At 42.0% G+C, this 22,264-nt stretch overlaps 1 protein-coding gene across 7 annotated transcripts in view; it reads left to right on the top strand.

The window, feature by feature from the left end:
• The window catches only part of LOC135219144 (beta-1,3-galactosyltransferase 5-like), a 74,263-nt gene that overhangs the window by 15,884 nt on the left and 36,115 nt on the right, over window positions 1-22,264 (top strand). For 4 of the 7 annotated variants that reach the window (XM_064255654.1, XM_064255656.1, XM_064255653.1 and 1 more), the window contains exons 2-4: window positions 3,197-3,314; window positions 5,329-5,617; window positions 9,145-9,932. In XM_064255654.1, coding sequence (XP_064111724.1) covers window positions 3,197-3,314; window positions 5,329-5,617; window positions 9,145-9,726 — 989 coding nt within the window. In that variant the 3' untranslated portion in view covers window positions 9,727-9,932. Of the gene's footprint in view, window positions 1-921; window positions 963-1,143; window positions 1,626-3,196; window positions 3,315-5,328; window positions 5,618-9,144; window positions 9,933-22,264 lie in introns of those variants that run through there. The other 3 variants (XM_064255652.1, XM_064255651.1, XM_064255658.1) reach the window with 3 other exon arrangements.

A 22,264-nucleotide genomic window follows, 5' to 3' on the forward strand; every position in this document is an offset into this window, starting at 1 on the left:
ATCACGAGTCTTTTTTTTGTTTGTTTGTTTGTATGCATGTAATGATTTATTTGTTTCCTTGTATAGTAACAAAGAAGTTACTGGAAAAGAGTACTATAGTTAATAAAGCGTGTTTGTGTGTGTGTGTGTGTGTGTGTAGGGAGGGGAGGGGAGCCGGTGTTGGTGGGTAGGGGAGAGGGTTGGATGGCCCTGGTCCAAATTTTTGAATGACTGGCGAGAGGGAAATATCCTGACCTGGCCACTTCATCCTCTCCTAGTACGATTTTGGGAGTGTCTTGTGTTGTTCGTGTGTTGAGGAGATTCTGTAGTACCAAGTCTTGACCCAACATTTGTCACGTGACGAATAGTTTGAAAAGCATGAAAATTTTTTCTTTTTTTTTGACCGGTTGAGCGTAAGGCTAATCTCTCAGGCTTCCGTTACGTACACAGAGTGACCTTGAAGAGCCGCAGAAAACGGCTTATAATTGTCTCAGAGATATAATAACCGTGCCTCTTTCTTTGCATCACGAATGGTTCAGATAGACTTATAGGCCTATGCCATGCTTAGGTAGCGCCTCTATAGAAGAAGACGTGCTACGCATTCTTTTGATACCGTCAGGAAATAAACATTTCATTTTTCCGTTTCCATGGGAAAAGGCACAGCGCGAAAGGCCAGGCTAATCAATTGGCGCTGTCTGCATGGTGCCTTGTGGCGCCAAGTTTTCATGACTAGGGTGGGCGAAGGAGGGTTGTGGGGGGGGGGGGGGGGGGGTGGGAGGGGGCGGCCTGGGATGCTCCCAGCATGCGCAGTTAGGCATTCGCTTTTACATCTTCCTATCTTCCTCTGAAGATGCCTTCCAGGCTGCTGTGCTCTTTGCATTTGGCCTAAACCAAACTAAAACCGGGAGGTAAATGATTATCAAAGCAGATGATAAAGCATATTCAGTTAGCTCGAAAATGAATAAGCATGCCATTCTTGTTGCGTAAGTTTTTTTTTATTTCTTTTTTTTTTCTGGAAATCCACTGCCTAGTTCTGGCAGCTGATGCATCCAAAAGGCGCCAGAACGCTTTGGTTAGAGACGCGAGGGGAACTATTTTTCTACTTCCTCGAAAGGGACGCAGGAGTATAGTCGTTCACATTAAAAAAAAAAAAAAACAACCTTTACTCTCTCATGTTGAATTCAAAAGCATTTTTCTCATCAGTGGTGAATGAAGAAAAGCCTTTTGTTTGTTAGACCTAGTGCCGAATGAAGGAACACCTTTTACTTACTAGTGTTCAATGAAGAAAAGGAGAGGCTTTTACTTATTAGTGTTTAGTGAGAAAACACTACGTGTAGTGTGGAGTAAAAAAACTATACCGTTGAATTTAAAATGCCTTTTAGTGTTTGAAAAGACTACCATTCATAAATGCTGGACGAAAGACACATACGCTTTTCGTGTTGAATAAAAGGAGCCTTTGAAAAAGCCATTTCATGCATTAGTACTCTTACAAAGCCTTTGACACATTACTGCGATAAAAAAAATCTTGTGACTCGAAGTAAAGTTAGTATATTAACGTGTTTATAAGAGCTAGGCCTATAAGCAATATTTTGACAGTCGAATTTCGAAGTAGCCGCGAGGTATGTTAAGATATGTTCCCATAAAAGGTGAGTGTCAAAAGTGATTCTTACATATTTTTTATTTATTCTTTTTCAGGGAAACTATTTACGGTTGGCGTTTGCATAATTAATTTCTGTCTCTGTACTTATTTGAGCAATTCTGCAACATTCATAGATTTTTTCATTCATTTTCGGATTATCGTAACAATTACACAATGGTATTAATGACTGATATTCCAAGACGTGTTTTCATTAAGCTACGTAATCCAACTTGAAAGGTTTAGAATGCAAAGTGACCCCGTTGCAGCTTGCACCAGAATGCTGCCGTTTGTCGAAAGTTTCCTCTCTCATCGGTTGTTATTCGTAGAGCTCCTGTTAACTCTGAAGGAAAAATTTAACTATCGAGATGTAGGAAAGGGTTCCGTGTGCGCTTCACACACACACACACACACACACACACACGCAGAGAGAGAGAGAGAGAGAGAGAGAGAGAGAGAGAGAGAGAGAGAGTAAATGGTAGGGTGTCATGAATGAGTGGGCTCAGTGACTGTGTCGTGTCCACAATTGCAACGCCAGCACACTTACGCCAATTATTCAAGAGTCCGAAGTGTTATTTCGTTCTTACATTTGCATATTGACCTAACTTAATAAATGATGCATTTGATGTTTATATTGAAATTTCGAGGGTGTATACATACTGTTGCAAGTGTGTGAATATATGCCTGATGATTTCATAAATGTATGGGAGTGTATGAGTAATGTATTCAGGGTTGCAAGTATCAGATGGGCCTATGTAGTATAAGCGTAAAAGCGCGCGCCAATGTTTCCAAATAATTTATCCCCGTAGGAGGATAGTACCATCAATGCACCTCACGCAGTGCACTGTAGGCATTACTTAAGGTACTGTGCAGTATCCCCTCGGCCCCTAACTGCAACCCATTTTCATTCCTTTTATTGTACCTGCATCCATATTCTCTTCCTTCCATCTCACGTTCCGCTATCTCCGTTTCAGCGCTGAATGACCTCATAGGTCCCAGCGCTCGGCCACTGGCATAAATTTCTAAATATATACCAATTCAAAATGTTTTAAAATCTGTGTTATCTTTGTAAAGCCTGTGTTGACGTGGATGTCATTATATGTATAAGTACACCATGACAGCTGTTAATTCAGGACGTCAGTGCTTTGTATAGATACTATATTATGAGTATGTACGTATAATGAGTGCATATTTATGTATATCGGGAAAGTGTGCGGGGAGCATCTGTACGGAATTTATTGATGAGGTGTAATCTAGCGTTAATCTAGCGTCATAAAAAAAGGTTTTGATATATCTAACCTTATCCATACAATGAACTTAATGGTTAGCACTTTTGATGTCGCTATCCGCTACAGCAAGTGGATACATAATTTACATAAATTTATACTATATGCAACATGAAAATACGTTGTATTAATAAACGAGTATATGTGCAAGTCTTTTGATATCGCCATTTATCGACAGAAAACAAGATGAGATGCCACTGAACTTTTCTAGCACAGGATGCTTATATGTATGTAGGCCTATGTGGACATGTATGCTCTAAAAGAAGGCTAAACTATTTTTGTCTTTTGGCCACAGGTCGTGGGATGTCGAAAGCGCTCGTATTCCTTGGGGTGATCGTTACTGCCAGCATAATGCTCAGCTATCAGTATCTCCCCATGAGAAGGTTCTCCCCCGAAGATCAGTTCGACTTTGAGGTAAGAAGGGTGGGTGTCGCCGCGAAGGTATACTACACTCCTAGTCTTAGCCTAGTCTTTTTGTAGAGAGAGGAATCTGACTCGTAGTTCAGTATAAAAAAGTTTTTCTTAAATCTGTTACTGCAGATATGGATCTTCGTAGCCATTCAGAGCTGGAAGGTCTGACCCTCTTTCTTCTAGTACGGTATATTTTCTCGCTTACTTTCTTGAACCTTTCGATAAACAGGGCTATAGTTTCTAATCTATCCCATTTGTGAATGAAATAGACATGACTACGAGCTCTTTGTAGAGTTTTTTTTTTTTTTTTTTTTTTTCCAAATGAAATAGACATGAATACGGACTCTATGCAGTGTTTTTATTTATTTATATATTTTTTATAGTGGCTGATTGATATTTAAATCTAATATTTAAACGTTACTGATATTTGTAACTTCTGATGACCGTCATAATTCCAGCTAGCGACAAAGTGTCGGATCTTAGGATGGGTAGGTATGATCATATTAAGACATAGACTTTAAAATAGACTTTTAAGATAGGGCGGCGTCATAGTATCATGTGGCGTCAAATCTTGAGGCCTATGTGATATCTGTTCGTATTGAGCATGGAAGAAATGCCTGTGAAGTTTGTGGGGGGGGGGGGGGGGGGGAGGGGGGGTGGGGGGGGGGGGCGGGTGTCACCGTCAATTCAACCAACGTGCGTTAGACCTATACTTGAAGGCCGGAACCGATCCCCGGTTTTCCAGAGCCCATTCGGTCCAGCAAGGCATTCCAAGCGCCTGTTGCGTGGTCGGTGTGGCCTTGGCCTGCCACCTCGGTGGCCGCGCGTTCGATTCTCGGACATTCCACTGAGGGGTCAAAGATGTGTATTTCTGGTGGTGGAAGTTCACTTTCGACGTGGTTCTTAAGTCGCGTAAAGCCGTTGGTCCCGTTGCTGAATAACCACTGCTTCCATGCAACGTAAAAACACCATACAAACAAACAAACAAGGCATTCCATACTCTCAGAGGGAAAGGGAGGGGTGGGGGGGGGGGGGGGGAAATAGTTACAGCACTGGTGATTGATTAACTGCATTAGTAGGCATTGTAATCTAACCCATCCGAATTCATTCATCATTACACAATTTTCTGAAGTATATATTTCAACACAACCCTTTTGTATATTTTTCCTGTCTGCTCAGTTGGGTATTGGCAGAAGGAATGGTAAATTATATGGTGTAGTTTTAGGAATTTATTTAGCTTCATTATTAAGTGGTTTAAGATAAACATTAACCAAATTTGGGTGACAAAGTGGTTAAAGATACACATTTAAACAAATTTTGGTGAAATTTGCTTCACTTGGCTGTAAACCTCTCTGCATCTAGCACCCCATAGAGCTTACAGAACAGTTCCTTTTCTCTATTCTGTATTGTTTTCAAAAGAAAATACATATTAATAGTCCCCATAACTGCACAGTATCTTTAGTTTGAACAATTGACTGGATTTTAGACGTGGTTCGAAATCTGACATGTAGTACTAAAAAAGGCTCCTTTCAAGACTCACTTGGTCAACCTTGTGGTCTTTTCAGTTACTGTATACAGGGCAGTGGTTCTCAACCTTTTCGGCCCATGGACTCTTTCACCATGTGTCAGAATGTCATTCCTCCCTCCCTCACCCTCACTCCCCCCTTTCCAAAATTGTCTGCCCCTAAAGGTGCATATCAATTTGCATGTAACGAAATACCAACACAAACACACAAGCTAGCGGAGAGAAAGCCCAGCGTGACCTGTCAGTACTGCGGACCGATGCACGCTGCGTTTTGTGTGGTCCTAGAGCCAGTTTGAACCTGCTAATCTGTGGTTACAGTCCCCCTTCCCCGCCCCCGGAAAAAATCCCCTCCACTAGGGGGGAATTCCCCCCCTGGTCGAGAACCACTGTTCTAGGTCTGCTCCATAGGGTAGGGTACATGTTTCTAGCGGGCTCTGCCTCTCGTGTATCGTAATATCTAACCACCTGCGTCCACCCCCCCCCCCCCACACGAATGTGACGATCAGAAACCCCCTGCCCCCTCCCCATCTGCCCGAAACCTACACTATCTCGGAGCCCGACTTCTGCAGCCGACATCCTGACCTGCAGATCATCGCTTACGTCCACTCCTCCGTCAACGAGACGGAGAAACGGAGGGTCACCCGAGAGACGTGGGCCAGAGCCAGCGAATTCGACAGTAGGGTCAGGGCGGGGGTCGTCTTCATGGTAGGCTCTGCCAAAACGCCCAGCGAGGCAGCCATCGTCATGGAGGAGAGTCGGGTCCACCGTGATATAGTGCAGGTCAGTTTATTGTTTATTTTATTTTATTTTATTTTTTTTTTTTGCGTGTACGAGATGGTGGATTGGTTTAGGTGAGCGTGCTATAGTAGATTCCCATCCCCCCGTGCATCTGATGTCTAGGCCAGTCCCTTATGACGCTCCTGATTGGCTGTTGATAAGCCAATCACTGGGCTGGAAACTCTCAAGTCTCACTCGAGAGTTCACATAGGCAGGATGTATGTTCCACCTCTCCTGAGAGATACTTTTGAAAGACATATCCCTCAGAAGAGGTGAAACATACATCCTGCCTCTGTGAACTCTCTCGAGAGACCGATAGTTTCCAGCCCTGTGATTGGCTTATCAACAGCCAATCAGGAGCGTCATAAGGGACTGGCCTAGACATCAGATGCACGGCTGATGTGAATCTACTCTAGTAAATATATTGTTTTATTTTTTCCCGGAGTATTTGGGCTATTGATGAATTACCATTAGATTTGTTGAAGTCGATGAAAAAGTTCGTTTTTTTGAAAAAATATACAACCGGGAAGATGTGTGAGGGACCGTTGCATGGTAATAGATTTATTTTGCTCTTATATACTACAATGTAAGCACATTTCAGGAGAGAGAGAGAGAGAGAGAGAGAGAGCCCCTTCATGACAAGAGAAATTGTATAGTTTACTTATCTTTTGTATGTATGTATGTATGTATTATTATTATTATTATTATTATTTTTTTTTTTTTTGCTCTATCACAGTCCTCCAATTCGACTGGGTGGTATTTATAGTGTGGGGTTCCGGGTTGCATCCTGCCTCCTTAGGAGTCCATCACTTTTCTTACTATGTGTGCCGTTTCTAGGATCACACTCTTCTGCATGAGTCCTGGAGCTACTTCAGCCTCTAGATTTTCTAGATTCCTTTTCAGGGATCTTGGGATCGTTGCCTAGTGCTCCTATGATTATGGGTACGATTCCACTGGCATATCCCATATCCTTCTTATTTCTATTTTCAGATCTTGATACTTATCCATTTTTTCCCTCTCTTTCTCTTCAACTCTGGTGTCCCATGGTATTGCGACATCAATGAGTGATACTTTCTTCTTTATTATTATTATCATTATTATTTGAGTTACGCCTGACCTACCTCGAGGATAATCGTGAGATACTTGAAGAAATAAAAACATATTGCTAGTGTTCTAAGCCATGGACGAAAATATGAGACACTGGGCGGGCCTGCATCCTGGTACCAGCCTTTCATTCCTTTTAATATGCCTCCGTTCATATTCTCTGTCTTCCATCGTACCATCCACTCTCTCCTAACAGAATTGCTTCGACGTTTTCCGCCTGTTACATTTTTCAAACTTTTCTTTCTCACATTTTGCCTTCCAGCGCTGAGTGACCTCAGAGGTCCCATTGCTTGGCCTTTTTCGTTGTTATTAGCGTATCACGTTTCCTTGCTTTTCTGTTCTCGATATCTTGTTTGGTGAAACAAAGGACATTTTCACGTCTTGTCTCTCATTCATTAAATGTAGTTCACGACAATTGTATTTAGGAATACGTGCAAGTATTGCTCTCGAAAAGATAATTATGTGATTACCAATTTTCTTTGTCACCATTTTCTTTGTCGCTGTGGGTAGAATAGCAGTGCGCATAGGAGACTTCATCATTACTTGTGGGCTTTGGTTGTCCACCCAATTTGAAGTCTTGAAAAACAAAAGATATTGTCAATAGTACTATACTCACGCTCCGTCCAAAAGGAAAATCAACGCTTTTAACTTCTTTCTGTGTGCTTGTTATTTATATATATAAATAAATGTATATATGTATATACTTATTATATATGTATATTATATATGATATACTTATCACTTTGTACCAGTATATGTATTTGCAATATTTGTTAGAGCCAGACGTATAATATGACCTCTCAGCTTAACAGTTACCTCGCTCGTTGTGGATATGCTTGTCACAGCAAAGCCTTGGATGTAATGAAGAGCAAAGGAGGAAACCCATTAATAAACCCGTGGCGAGATGCGAACTCACACGCACCAGGTTAGGAGGAGGAGGAGGAGGAGGCCAGCCTGTACTAATCTGCTCTTGTTATCAGGCCAGATGATCCATGAGTTATGCAATGCAGGTATACCGGGGTCATCTTCGCTAGAACTCCGTAACGTGGGTAGTGGTGTCGATGCGCCTCTCTCGATGCACTGTAGGCATTACTTGAGGTTCATTGCAACGTCCCTTCGGCCCCCAGCTGCAGTCCCCTTTCATTCCTTTTGCTGTAACTCCTTTCGTATTCTCTTTCTTCCATCTTACTTTCCACCCTTTCCTGACGATGGACTCGACATTATTTCAGTGCTGAATGACCTCATTTATAGGTGCCAGCGCTTGGCCTTTGCCCTGAATTGTATATTCCAATTCAAGTTGCTTATCTGGGCTTATTTTGAGAGATTCTTCTGTCGGCCTTCGTTTAGTCTGTTTAGCGGGCCCTATTCATTGGCTGATGACTATTGTAGGGTCCAATTACATAGATTTAGTTTATGTAGTATTATGTATAAATGTTCATCTTTATATTCAAGTTAATGCAGTAACAGGTATCCAGCTACATTTGAAATGACGTGACCGTATCCCTTGGGTATTTAGTTATTGATATTTTGGCTACATGATTACAAAACCCTGTGAGTTCTTCATTCATAGCCAAGAAAATTACGAATGTGATTGTTAAAGAGGTCACTCACCCACCTGAAGGAACAAAGGTAATGTCGATCAAGTATTCTACGGCAAAGCCATGTCTGCCAACCACAAGGTCTGTGAAATGATCATGGAAAAAAAGAGGATTATATCAACGAGTGAAAGAGTTCATTATAAAATCACCTGACATTATTACGTCAGAGAATTCATCATATATACCTCACTCAGCTGCCGTCACACCTGTCTATCTACAAAATGACGCAATGTATGATCACTTTAGAAACACAGCAGCGATCTAGTAAAGCGCCTGATGGAGAATGGTACCGCAATCTTTGGCACAATCGAGGAACACCCATCGTTTACCAATTGTAGAATCCTTTTGCATGCTAAGTAAGACGTCGTCATGACTCAGACCACCGACCCACAAATCCTATCGTCGTCGAGTTCCGCTAAGAGCACGAGATACTTGATGAGATCAGCGGCTTCATTGAAGCGAACGCACAGGATTACTAATACCATTAGGATTACCATCAGGATTTCCCCATATCTGGGTTGACTCCCTGCATGCTCGTGCTCGTAAGACCCTGTGCTGCCCCGCTTCGACCACGGGTTCATCTCTCGGCTACTGTCCACACCAAAGGCGAACTAAGAAACCCACGTGAGATGGTGGGCGTCGACGCCTGTATGAGACTTGATGGAGGGTGTAAGAAGGTCCTTCCAATATTCGATTCTCTCTCCTTAAATCAACTCACCCACTCATATTCAAAACCTAGGCACTTTTGATGTTTTTAATCTGACAATTTATACCCACAAAATGTATGCCGTGAAGTACGCAAAGAGGTTAAACCTATTTCTTTTGCAGGGAGAATATGACGACAGCTACCACACGCTGAGTTACAAAGCCCTGGCATCTCTGAGGTGGGTATCCGTCTACTGTCCTCACGTCCCGTGGACGCTACACGCCGACGACGATGTCCTCTTGGACCTCTTCCTGTTAAACAGGTTCCTGAAGGTGGTCGACACCGACGACAGCTTCTTCTGCTTTAACTGGAAGGGGTCGGAGGTGAGACGCTCCGGCAGATGGCGCGTCAGCCTTGGCCAGTTCCCCTGGAAGGCCTACCCGCCATACTGCTCCGGCGCCGTGTGGATCCTGGCCACTCGCCTCATCCACAGGCTTCTGACCGCATCTCGCCAAGCGCCCTTCCTGTGGGTGGACGACGCCTACGTCACCGGCGTCCTGGCGAAGAGAGCGGGCATAGGACACTTCGAACACTTCAAGGAGTTTCTGAAAAAGGACGAGATCACGGAGAGTGATTTTGGGAAGGTCATCGCTTGGGTCCACATACCCGACAGAGGACACTGGTGGAGAACATTGCTCTCGCATTATAGATATAGAGATCGTGAAAATAGATATAATATATTCGAAGTGCCGTCGGGGACGTGATGAGACGGTTCAGTGCAAAAGTGCCAGTATAGAAAACATGAGGTGCCAATACGAAAATCAAGTGCCAACGTGATAATCAAGTGCCAATGTCGAAGTGCGTTTTTATAAACCCAAGAATTATGATATGCAACTCTGAATTTAATACAGGAATGACAAGTTCTTTTGGATTACAGGTGAATCTAAGTGTAGATATACTTATACATTTACACCTCCGCCTTAAGGATAGCATAAGATATGGAAAATTGTTACTTTGCGGTAGGAGTGAATGATTAGCGGTGAATTGTTCATGTTGAAGGTAAAAGTGGGAGTTGAACGAATCAAAACAAGAAGGAATATTTGTGGCTGAAATCTTTCTTTCGAGAAGGTCCCTTTTGACATAGTAGTAGTTGTTTCATGTTAATGTTATGTGAAAAGGAGGCCCAGTGTTTTCAAGACATGGCCCACTGGATTCAAAGAAAAGAAGTTTGGGGGTCTGGGGTGGCAGCGGGTTGGCTGGAGGGAGGTCAGACAGAGAGTGGTAGCTACACTTGAAGAAATAAAATCATTCCCTTGCGAAGAAAGCGTTTCAATAAGTAAAAATCCACAGTTATGTATGATTAAGACTGTATTTACCAGAATACAGAAAATGATGTATTTACCAGAATACAGAAAATGATGTATTTACCAGAATACAGAAAATGATGTATTTACCAGAATACAGAAAATGATGTATTTACCAGAATACAGAAAATGATGTACCAGAATACCATAACAGATGTATTTACCAGAATACAGAAAATGATGTATTTACCAGAATACAGAAAATGATGTATTTACCAGAATACAGAAAATAATGTATTTACCAGAATACAGAAAATAATGTATTTACCAGGATACAAGGATACAGAAAATGATTATAAATGCGAGCTTTCGATCGCCTTCAGCCAATCCTGCTGGAGGTAGTGCCATCAGTGTACCCCACGCGGCGCACTGTTCGCATGACTTAAAGTTCTTTGCAGCGTCCTTTCGACCCCTAGCAGCAACCCCTTTGATTCTTTTCAATGTGTTTCCGTTCGTATTCTCTTTCTTCCTTCTTACTTTCTATCCTCTCCTGACAGTGGGTTCTTCATAGAGCAACTGCTCTATTACACCTTTCAGACCTTTCTACTCTCAGCTTCCCTTTCAGCACTGAATGGCCTCATAGTTCCCAACGCATGGCCATTAGCCTGAATTCCATATTCCATCCCATTGTGTCATCTAAGCCAAATTGAAGTGGGCCGTTGGTGACCTGCTTTAATTAGAGGTTCATCTTTGGAGTGGAATTATTACAGGTCAAGCCAAGAAGAAAAAATGCATATCATACTATAGCAGATTCACATCCCCCGTGCATCTGATGTCAAGGCCAGTCCCTTACGACGCTCAATTACAGGGCTGGAAACTCTCAGTCTCTCTCTCGAGAGTTCACATAGGCAGGATGTATGTCCCACCTCTCCTGAGGGACACTTGAAAGACGTATCCCTCAGGAGGTGGAACATACATCCTGCTTATGTGAACTCTCTCGAGAGAGACTGAAAGTTTCCAGCCCCGTGTTTGGAAACTCAGTCTCTCTCGAGAAAGTTCACATAGGCAGGATGTATGTTCCACCTCCTGAGGGATACGTCTTTCAAAAGTGTCCCTCAGGAGAGGTGGAACATACATCCTGCCTATGTGAACTCTCGAGAGAGACTCAGAGTTTCCAGCCCTGTAATTGGCTTATCAACAGCCAATCAGGAGCGTCGTAAGGGACTGGCCTCGACATCAGATGCACGGGAATGTGAATCTACTTAAGGTATTATTATTATAAATGTAGTTTAACCAGGTGTAGCCCTTAGGCCAAGAACTGGGACCAACAAGGCTATTCAGTATGATACAGAATAAATTAAAATGAAATAAAAAACTGCACCATTAAACACAAACTCTCATGTGTCCATTCCATACGTAGTAAAAAGGTATGTGTTAGATTTCAGTCAGTCAAGTAACTTTTTAAAATTCTGTTTAGAAATTCATTAAACGCCCTGCTTTATTTTTTTATAATGTAGTTATTTTTATATATTAACGCAAAATTTCTTTCATTAGTGTATTTCCAAAAGTGGCGTATTTAGGGAGGTTGGATATGCGCATGCGCCCGATTTCCATATGCTAAATTTTCTCTTATTACACTTGTAAACTAACCATATCGCCAAAGACAGCTTTTAGGAATATTGTTCAGGTTCCGATTTACTATAAAATCTATGTAACCAGTGATAAAATCAATAATTTCCATCTGTCTTCCTATATTGGATATAATTCAGCAGAAAGTGCTCGTCTTTTTTTTTTTTTTTTTTTTTTTTTTTTTAAGTAAGCAAGTAAAAATTTCTTGGGATCGCATACAATTGTCAAAATTTTCAGACGCTTATATAATTTGTGGACCCCCATAGTGGGGGCGAGAATGCCTTTCAGTGCATTTCACGCGGTGCATTGTAGGCATTACATAAGTTTCTTGGCAGCGTCGCTTAGCCCCAAGTTACAAACGGATTTCATACCATTTACTGTAGTACCTCCGTTTCATATTCTTTTCCTCCAGCCTAATTTCCATCTTCTAACGATTGTTTCATAGTGCAACTGCGAGTTTTTCCTCCTGTTATACCTTTGGCCTAAATTATACGTATATTGTATTCCCTAATGTATATACAGGTATATACAGGTGTCATTTAAAATGGAAACAAAAGTAAAGTACCGCGACTGTAGTAATATGCAAACTCATTTGGAGCCAAATGCTGCTTTACACGCAATACCTTTTTTTGATTTTCACTGATAAAAAAGTGTGGATCTTGGAGCAACAGACTTTACCAGGATTGATAGAGTACACCATTAATCCTGGACTTTAGTAAGGGTCACGCCGATGTCTTAATAAAACTAGCAATAATGAAACGTTTATCCATAAACAGTCTCTGGAATTAAGTCATTGTCCAGAGGTCAAGGATTCGTAAGGTAATTTTTCATCAGTCAGTAGTTAAACAGTTTGCTTGTTGTTTAAGGAAACGTACCCGGGACGAATGTAACATATACACTTACACACTCCTGGCAGACTGTATTGAAAATGGGTCACCGGCTCTTGAAGAGGAAGTAATATCAGGGTTATGAAGACATGACTGAAATCATAAAAAAAGATATTCAGTTGCTGTAAGGTTAGGTGTTCTGAAGGAAAATAAGGGTAAAGTAATTTCATCCAAGGTCCATTAAGTAAATCTGCCAGAACGTCTCAAAAACACCTTTGACGTGACCGCTGAGATAACGCTTCCTTTCAAGTATGAGGAAAGATAAGCAGTCAGCCATTCTGAAGGAAGGTTAGCAGCTAGGGCCCCCTAAGTCCTTAGATCACATGAACATATCATGGATGAGGAACGAAGAAGCACTGTGTACTATAACGGACATGTACGGAGCCTATGGTAACAACTAATATCCCCCATTACATCCCCAAAGTCGTAGGACGCTTCCCGTCTGTACATCTGGACGCGAATTGGTTCCTTAGGTCTAGTAGGAGGAATTGTCCAATGACCACCTAAGAGGATGGATTGCGGGAGAGGGGAGTGTTTGTTATGCTACAAGACGCGGGGCGGCAATTGGAATTTCCCCCTTCGCATCAGCATGTGTCTTCCAGGTAAATCGAACGACCCCCCTCCACTCGAGCCGCCTCCAACGCGTTGCTCTTAACTGGCAGTAACGCAATAGAAAATGGGCCCATTTTAAGATTCATTAGAATATATACCGCTTTGTTTATTAACCAATACACGATGTATTGTTAATGCATGTCCTACAGTAGCAGACGAATACGTTATAACGTGTGCTTTAATTGAACATTTCCGACGTTCGTTTCATTCGCTGTAAAGTTTGATATCCTAAAACAGCACCACTCTCCGACACCGTTGGAATGAGTGGTTAAACGTTAACAAACGACGGTAAATATATCGGTAATGGTAAATTTACGATTAGATTTGAGCATGATTATCGTGCTAATCCTGTTTCAAGAGATTGAAGATCACAACATAAAATGTTCAGTGTCAAATAATGGTTATTAGGTTTTAAGTAAAATTATAGGTAGATCTATATAACTTTGAGATGAGATTATAGTATACCCTAAAGCTGGACATATCGAAGAAAACGGAACTAAAGCTGGTTTTCTTTCGTGATATATTTCCCTAAAAAGGATGGGTAACTAACATACATTAGCCATTGTTCATTTCATTTTGTTCCCATAATTCATATGTCTTTTAAATAAGCATTTTCACCCCAGAGTGGAAGCAGTTATAAGCTGGAGAACATGTGCAAATAATAGAAAGACAAACGTATCTTACATTTATACAAAAGAAGAAGAAGAAAAGGAACGGTAATGTGGGTAACTAAATTAATTTAGCGATCCAGGAAGAAAACCACTTTCCTCATGTTTGTCTTGAATGGTTAAGAAAAAGCCACTGTATGCAACCAATTTAAAGTGAGTCAATATAGAACAGGGATGATTATACTGATATTTGATGCGCCTGACCTCAAAGTTGTTTTTGCTAAACATGAAAAGTTTGATTAACTTGCATTTCTTTCTTGCATTCCAATAATGGCGTTCATTCTCATAAGTCCCTTGATGACCTCAGGTGTCACATGTAAATTGATCGTTACAGGGGCGTCAGTTATCGAACTGGTGGCAAGTTAAATGGTCATGAGTTTTGTAATATCCGAGACTATGCAAAAAAAAAAAAAAAGTGAAAACGGTATCCTGTACAAATTTTGTTAAATTCTAGGCAGGGCGCCGAACCCACCACATGTTGACAATTTTAGTCATTATTTATAATAAGGGACAGTTCACCACTTAATAAGCACCCAGACTCTTCGGTACCTGTGTACGTCTCGTGAGGTCTGTTGGTCTGGTTGTGCTCCCATATACTATAATCATTCTGTTCCATTCTCCCTTTCAGAAGGTTTGTTCCCTTTCTTTTAGCGTCATGGAGAATTTTGTAACTTTTATAACTTTTTTTTTTTTTTTTGTTTTTTTTTTTTTTTTTTTTTTTTTTTAATCAGTTAACACGTAATAATTTTCTGTTGGTTCCATTTTAGCTCGAGAATGAGACGCTGTACTCTGTTTTTTTTTTTTTTTTTTTTTTTTATCTATGTCCATCCGCCTGTGGTGTTTTTGTATGGTAACACTGCGTCCCGGGCTTTAGATAGTTACATTCAGCTTACATTCAACGATTATAATAATATCCTATTTCGAATATTAACGGTGTAATTCCGCAATACAGTAAATTATTAAAACACTTTTCAGTTACAAATGTACACCCAGATCCTTTTTTATTAACTAAAACTTACAATTAGCGTAACTATCTAAAGCCCGGGGAGGGACGCAGTGTTACCATACAAAAACACCACAGGCGGATGGACAGATGAAAAAAACAGTACAGTCATGAAACGTCGTGCCTTATGTTTTTGATAAACATCTTAATTAAAGGGTTCGGGGATATGTCTCCTCCTCCCCGATTTGAATATTCGTTCCAGTTTTTACAAACTGCCAAGTACCTGCTTTTTTAGATATATATATATATATATATAAATATATCTATATATATAATATATATTATATATACTATATATATGTATAGTACATTTATACACTATGTTTTATATATATTGAAGATAAAAGGCCCATAAAACGCTATTTAAACGTTGCAACCATATATTTCTAACACTTCCTTCTGTGCTCCTGATCACCGGTAAAATGTAGACATGGGATGTCTTACAAGAGCATATATATATATATACTACAAAGCCTATGTAGGTGTGGCAGTAAGGCTCTTATTGGTGACCCAGGAAGGATGGGAATTAAACTAGTAGTATTCCCTTGTGTCTTCTGGCCTCATTAACTCCCGTCTGGCGACTCGTCCGGTGGTCGGATGTTCTTCAACACCTGCAACGTTCAAATAGTGTTTTATGGGTCTTTCATCTTCATATTGTACTGTTGCATTACAGTCAAAAAAGATTATTCATATATATATATATAATATATATATATATATATATATTATTATTATATATATATGTATATACATATATAATATATATTCATAATCTAAAAAATTATTGATTGTTTATTGCTGTTGGTCTGTGATTGTTTCCATGTTTATTGTTGATGTTGATGAGCAGCTGTATTCCTCAATGTTTATTTAAATCATTATTTATGATGTTGGGCAAGTGTATGGCCCAGGTGTTTATTTTGTGTTCTTATTGCTGATGCTGACAAGGATTGTATGGTTCGTGATGATTTCATATCATAATGTGATGGGGGCTGAGGAAATGTGGCTTTGGTATTGGGCAGGTTTATGGCCCTGATAATGTAATTCCAAAGACTCCAAGCACTTGGTGAGCACCTGAAATTTAAGGAATTCAAGGACGATCATCGGGAACGTCCCCACTCGACTTCTGAAGAAATCAAGAAGGAACAGGCATAGAACCAGTCTGAGATACTGACTTCTAAGAACTGGATCGAGAGCGCGACTTTAAATAGATCATGCACTCGAGGGCCCCAAAACACGAGACTCCATAAGAGAATGCAATTTAGACGCCGCTCCAGGGGTGGAAAGAGCCAGTGAGAGAACCACTGCCTCTCATTGGCTCTTCCTACCTGTAGAAATTTCAAAGGGAAGTTCCTCCAGGTGTTTGAATCCTCAGACTCGAGACACTAGGTGGGAACCTGCCGAGCACTGGCGAGCACTCGGCGAATGCTAGCAGTGGTGCTGGCAGGAAGAGACAAAACACATGAAAGCCTCGCCCTTTTATCCTGTGCCCAAACTGGGATGGTGAGAGGTCTCTCCGTCAACAGCTCGGGATGGTCGCGGTTCTTTAGGAATACGAGCACTTGGAGGGACTCGTGAACGAACGCCCAACACAGCACCAGTCTAGAGGTAGAACGCATAGAACTGGTGACAAGAATGCAAACTGAAGCTTGTACTCCCACAGCCCCCAAAACACAAACCCAGGGGTATATGAATCAGTTCCTGAGCCCTAAGGTTGGGAAGATCTGACAAGAGATCCCACTGTCTCCTCGGGAGGAGGCAGCCCCTTAGAAAACCTGCAGATGAACTTCTTAGGTGGGGGAGAAGCAGCCTTCCACTTCTTTGGCCAAAGGGGCCCTATCCGGTTTCCCGGAATCTCCTGGAGCCTCAGAAAAGGAAGGGAAGGGCAGTGGTGGATGAGGTTTCTTCCACAGGGCTTCTTCTACAGGATGTGATTAGGAAATGTCAATAGCAGTGGCAGGAGTCACAGGGTAGCTGGGCCAGAGGCACAGCAGAAGCTGCCCAGTGACTGGTCGTCAGGGCAACATTAGCAATCTAACAGAAGGCACAGCAGGGGAACTACACACACACACACACACATGCACACACACACACACAAGAAGCAGTGCCACAGCATACTAAAATTAGCACAGGTACACTCACAAAGGTTAGGATAACCAACACAGTGAGATATACAACCATTGACTGCTGTGCCCTACAACTTCTTACTGTCAACTTGAAGAAAATAGAAAAGATAATTAAGCGAGAGGAGACCCCTGAGAATGAGTCACCTAATCGCCAACACCACCCTCTCCTCCTCGCCTGAATAGCGAGCGAAGAGGGTGGAGGAGAAACCCTCCTGAAGGAGAAAACGCCATAAGGAAAGAATACTGGGAGAGAAAAACTGAGGGTGAGGGCTCTGAAGTTTTCCTCCCTTCAAACTCCCACAGTGCAAGTGGCAAGAGCAACATCTCGAAATCATAACAAATATACTGTCGTGACCTTATAATCAAAGGGTGTGTGGATGTGATGGGGCGAATGTTACGCCCATGGTCACCAACCTTGAAACACTCGGAGAAGGTTGCCTGCAAGGCTATCGCAGATTGTGGCTTTGTATATTAATATATATCAAACAAAATATAGAAATAATAAAATTAAAGATCCTACTGGGAAAAGCTAGTTTAACGACAGTCAGGCAAGAGCTCATGACAACACATCTGCATTGCATGATGACCAAAAGGAAACTAGAATGTTTACATCTGGGCAGGCAGGTCTCCCCGCTTACCGGACGGTAGTTACTGCCTAAACACCTTGTTCAAGAGTTTTAATGGCCATGTTCCAGCTTTGCCATAAGTGGTTCATAATGTAAAGGACTAAGGGTTTGTTTATTGTGTAGGAACCATAATTTATTTATAAAATATCTTCATCGTCACTCTCAAGGAAGAGGTCATCATCCCAGTTCTCATCCTAATTAGCAGTGTCAATGGTGACTGGTTTTATGCTCCCATGGATATTGTCGTACTCCCAGTACTTCTCAAAATAATGGGATTATCTAACAGCTCCTGTCCACACTTCTGGGGTGGCGGAATGCATGGCTTCTTGCAACCTGGCCTGCAGGTTTGTGCAGTGGATCGACGGAGGGAGGAATGCACTTACCGCTTCGTACATCCCCACACCTGTTCAATTGCACTGAGCTCGAAGTGGGCAGATGGCCAGTGCACAACCTCATGGCCCCACTCACGGATGGTGTTATCCACTTCATACCTTCATTCTGGCCGACTTTGTTGACAAATGAGTAGTAACTCAGGGCATGTGGCAGCAGGTGGTAGGGATATCCTGTGAAGCTCCAGCCATATGATGAGATTAAGATAATAAAACATTAATATCCTAAAGAAAGACTATATAATGTTATGTATTTTAAAGAATATAAGTACAATAAAATGTTTCATTTCAGATCTGTTCCTTGACTTCTTACAGTTTATTTTGTACTCCAATGTCCATAAAAAATCCCAGGATCATTTTGAAGTCAAATTTATTTGATTATTCCAGTAAAGTCTTAATATTTAATGCAGCAAAGTTTATATAACTAAACCATCTATTACAGTGTCCTTTATAGAATTGGCACTCTGTCAATATATGCTGTATTGTAACCACCTTATGAGATCTTTCATTTTAGTCCCTGATGTAGGTTATTGACTCTCCCCCATCAGTGTGCTAGCACAAGTACTGATGGCTCGGGGAGGGACGGCAGAAGCTGTGTCGTTAGCCACTGCTGAAACAACTTGGCATTCCTCTCTCCATGGTAGTTGCCCTGAGTGGTCTTGGCTGGGTAGCACAGGTATGAGCCTGCAATGAAACCATCGTTTGTGCCAGCTGCAACCACCATGAAATGCTCATCATCTCCAGAGGGCACCTGACAGCTCTAAATGGCACTGGTGGCAGTCTACGTTGTGTCAGCCCATTCCCTCTTGTGTGATATCCTAGTGGTAAACCATGTTTCGTCCACATATACCACCAGCCTCCCCGCTTCTTGGTGGCATCATGATCTCAAAGAGCAGTGATTCACTGACACATGACATCAAGGGATTCCTTCTTTATGTACATTTTATGTTGTGTAGTCTTGTAGCAAAATCCCATGCATGAATGAGCCGCAGTATTGAACTTGATGCTGTAACCTGTTGAGATAATGCTGGCTATGTTGAGGTCCTTAGTTAAGGAGCCAACCGTAAAACGTTCCTTCTCTTCAAACTAATTTTGAATTAGGCAGCAAATGGCTCCAACTGTGAAGTTGTCAAATGAGTGTGGTGATGGTGATACTGACGCTAGCGAAGGACAGGAACTGGGGGCATGGTTGATAATACACCTCACTGCCCCTGCACTCATGCCCATGAGTGGCCAACATGTTCATAAGGGTGTTGTGTTCAGGTGTTCATGGGGTTGGGTACTGGAATTCCTGGCATCCTGCAGACGTTCTCGATTGGCTGGCACATTTGTGGGGTTAATTGCTGCCATCCTCTGGGCGGCAGTGGGGAGAAAAGTTTCTTGTGTAATGTTCAAGTTTGCTTCTCCTTCCCAATATGCAGTGCTTCCAGGTGTAGGTGGCGGTGGTCGGTGGCCTGGTCAATAATTTCGACATCAGGAATAATATCGTTCCTTTTAATTGTCCTTTTATGGGCAATCCTGGTGTGATCATGAATAGCTCCTTCTTGGGCGTGACATGAAATCCTTTTGGAGAAGCACGTGGTGGTCATTCTGACATATTTGCCAAGGCATCCTCAGACTGGGCATGTGTAGTTGTAGTTTTTGTAGAAGATACCAAGATTAATCTTATTGTGATCGGTGGGGCTGAATTTTCCCCTGATGACATTCCCGAGGGCTTCTTCATCTTCCTTCTATTATGAGCGGAAGTGCCCTTTGTAGAAGATCTTGATGGGCTTTGGTGATAACATTCCTCAACATTCTTCTTAACGGCATGATTGAAGTGTCTGTCGTCTACAAGGACCTGGGCAATGCGTTCTAGCTCGCTGTGTATATCATTCCAGGAGCAGTGGGAGAGGGCCCTCCTGACGTAGGTGCTGGTGGTGGAGCGCTAATACCTCACAGGACACTTGGTCTCTCCATTCACACACATACCCAGGTTCGTAGGCTTCTTATACGTGAACCTTCGTGCTAAACTGTTCATCAAAGATGTTAATTAAGGGGAGGCGGTGGTATTGGCAGTGTTCAGTGGTGAACTTTAGGCAACTGTGGGCATGAAAGGCGTTTCTGCTCAATTTCTTCTGTGAAGTGGGTGCTGACAAAGGTGTCATCAATGTAGTGCACATACATCCTTGGCTTGTTAAAATTCTGGAATGCCCTCTACTTGACGTTGCCCATGTAGAAATCGGTGAAGAGGACTCTGAGGGGAGAACCCATCACCACCCCATCTATCTGGGTATACATGTGGTTGGAGAAGGGGCCCCTTCTTGGTGCACATTCCTAATAGGGATTGATTGGTGTGCTCCAGGATGTTCAAGGGCGGAGTGCTGGAGCCTGTACACTTGGTCTAATATCATCTGTATGGCCTCATCGACAGGAACATTGGTAAACAGGGATTCCACGTCCATTGAAGCGATGCATCCTGTGGGGGGGATGGTGCTCGTTGGGATTCCAAAAATTCTGCTGACGACTTCAAACTGTAGTTGTCTGGGATGTACAGAGTTAAGATGGCTTTGAGCTTCTTAACCAACTGGTACATCAGGGCACAGGTCTGGCTTATAATGGGGTGCAAGGGGGTTCCCTTGTTTGTGGGTTTTTCCATGTTCTCATAGATGAACCCCAAGTCATGATTGCCGATGATAGGTGGATGGTGAAGGGCGTTGGAGGCACCATTAACTGCTTCAATGATTCTATTTGACTTTATTTCATCGACAGGATTCCTGGTGATCCTTAGGAATTTAGTGGTGTCCACCAGGATTTCGTTCATCTTCCGGTGGTGTTCATTGGTCTTCATGAGGACAAAAGTAGCAGTTTTGTCCACCCTATGTACGATGATGTCCTCCCGATTCCTCAGCTGCTTAGCCAGAATGACCACCATGCGCTTCTCCAAAAGGATATCCTGTCATGTCCAAGAAAGAACTATTCAACATGATAATTAAAAGGAATTATATTATTCCTAATATCAAAATTATTGATCAGGCAACCAACCACCGCCAGCTACACTTCCTGGAAGTGCTGCATATTGGGAAGAAGCCAAACTTGAATATCACACAAATCACACAAGAAACTTTTCTCCTCCCCACCGCCGCCCGGAGGATGACCACGTATAATCCCACGAACATGCCAGCCAGTCAGGAACATCTGGAGGATGCCAGGAATTCCAACCCCCAATGCCATGAATACCTGAACGCTCGCACTCAAGAAGAGCAAGACCGTACACGCAGGATCCTAGGCTCCGCCTATGACTGGCTCAGCCAATGAGAAGTCAAGACACTGCTCCAGTTCTTCTGCTAATTCCTCCCGATGATGACCTGTGAGGAGGTTGAAACATGTAGACAAAAGAAGCATAGTACCAGCAGAACTAGAAAAAATACCAGCCTGAATACCCGACGACGAACCCCTCCCGGCCACGACCAGTTATATCAGCATACCAGGAGACGAAACCCGCTTGAATAAGACCAGTCATCCAGCTGTCCTGTATATCAGTATACCAGTTGATGAACCCTGCAAACACAGACTCTGATACATTAGCTACCAGAATCCCTGGTTTTTTTAAAATGGAAATAATAGATTCCTGCATCCTTTCTATTAAATACCAATATGAATACTGGCCAGTCATTAAATAATATTGCTGAGCCAGAAGAGCGATTACTAAGAAGAATAGGAAAGTGGTCATATAAAATTAATTCGCTAAACACAGCCATTCTATTATTATTATTATTGTATGTGTTCGATGTGTTATCCTTACCAGTAATTGTTAGGGATGAAGGAAACACTGAGATATCAAAAGTAGTTTATTAATACCTAAGTGAAGTAAACAAATTCACAGAGGTGCAACTTATGTGCAAGCAAGGAATACAGAGCGGTGCCATGCATTACTTCCAGAAGGTCAGGTTTGGTCATTACATATCATACATGAAACATATAAGAATGACAAACATTTATTACATTTGGTAGATATATAGAAGTACATGAAATATAAAAGAATGTAAAACATATACTATATGTATAAAGGCTCCTATAAT

The sequence above is a fragment of the Macrobrachium nipponense genome, chromosome 1, assembly GCF_015104395.2.
Source record: "Macrobrachium nipponense isolate FS-2020 chromosome 1, ASM1510439v2, whole genome shotgun sequence".
NCBI classification, from domain to species: Eukaryota; Metazoa; Arthropoda; class Malacostraca; order Decapoda; family Palaemonidae; genus Macrobrachium; species Macrobrachium nipponense.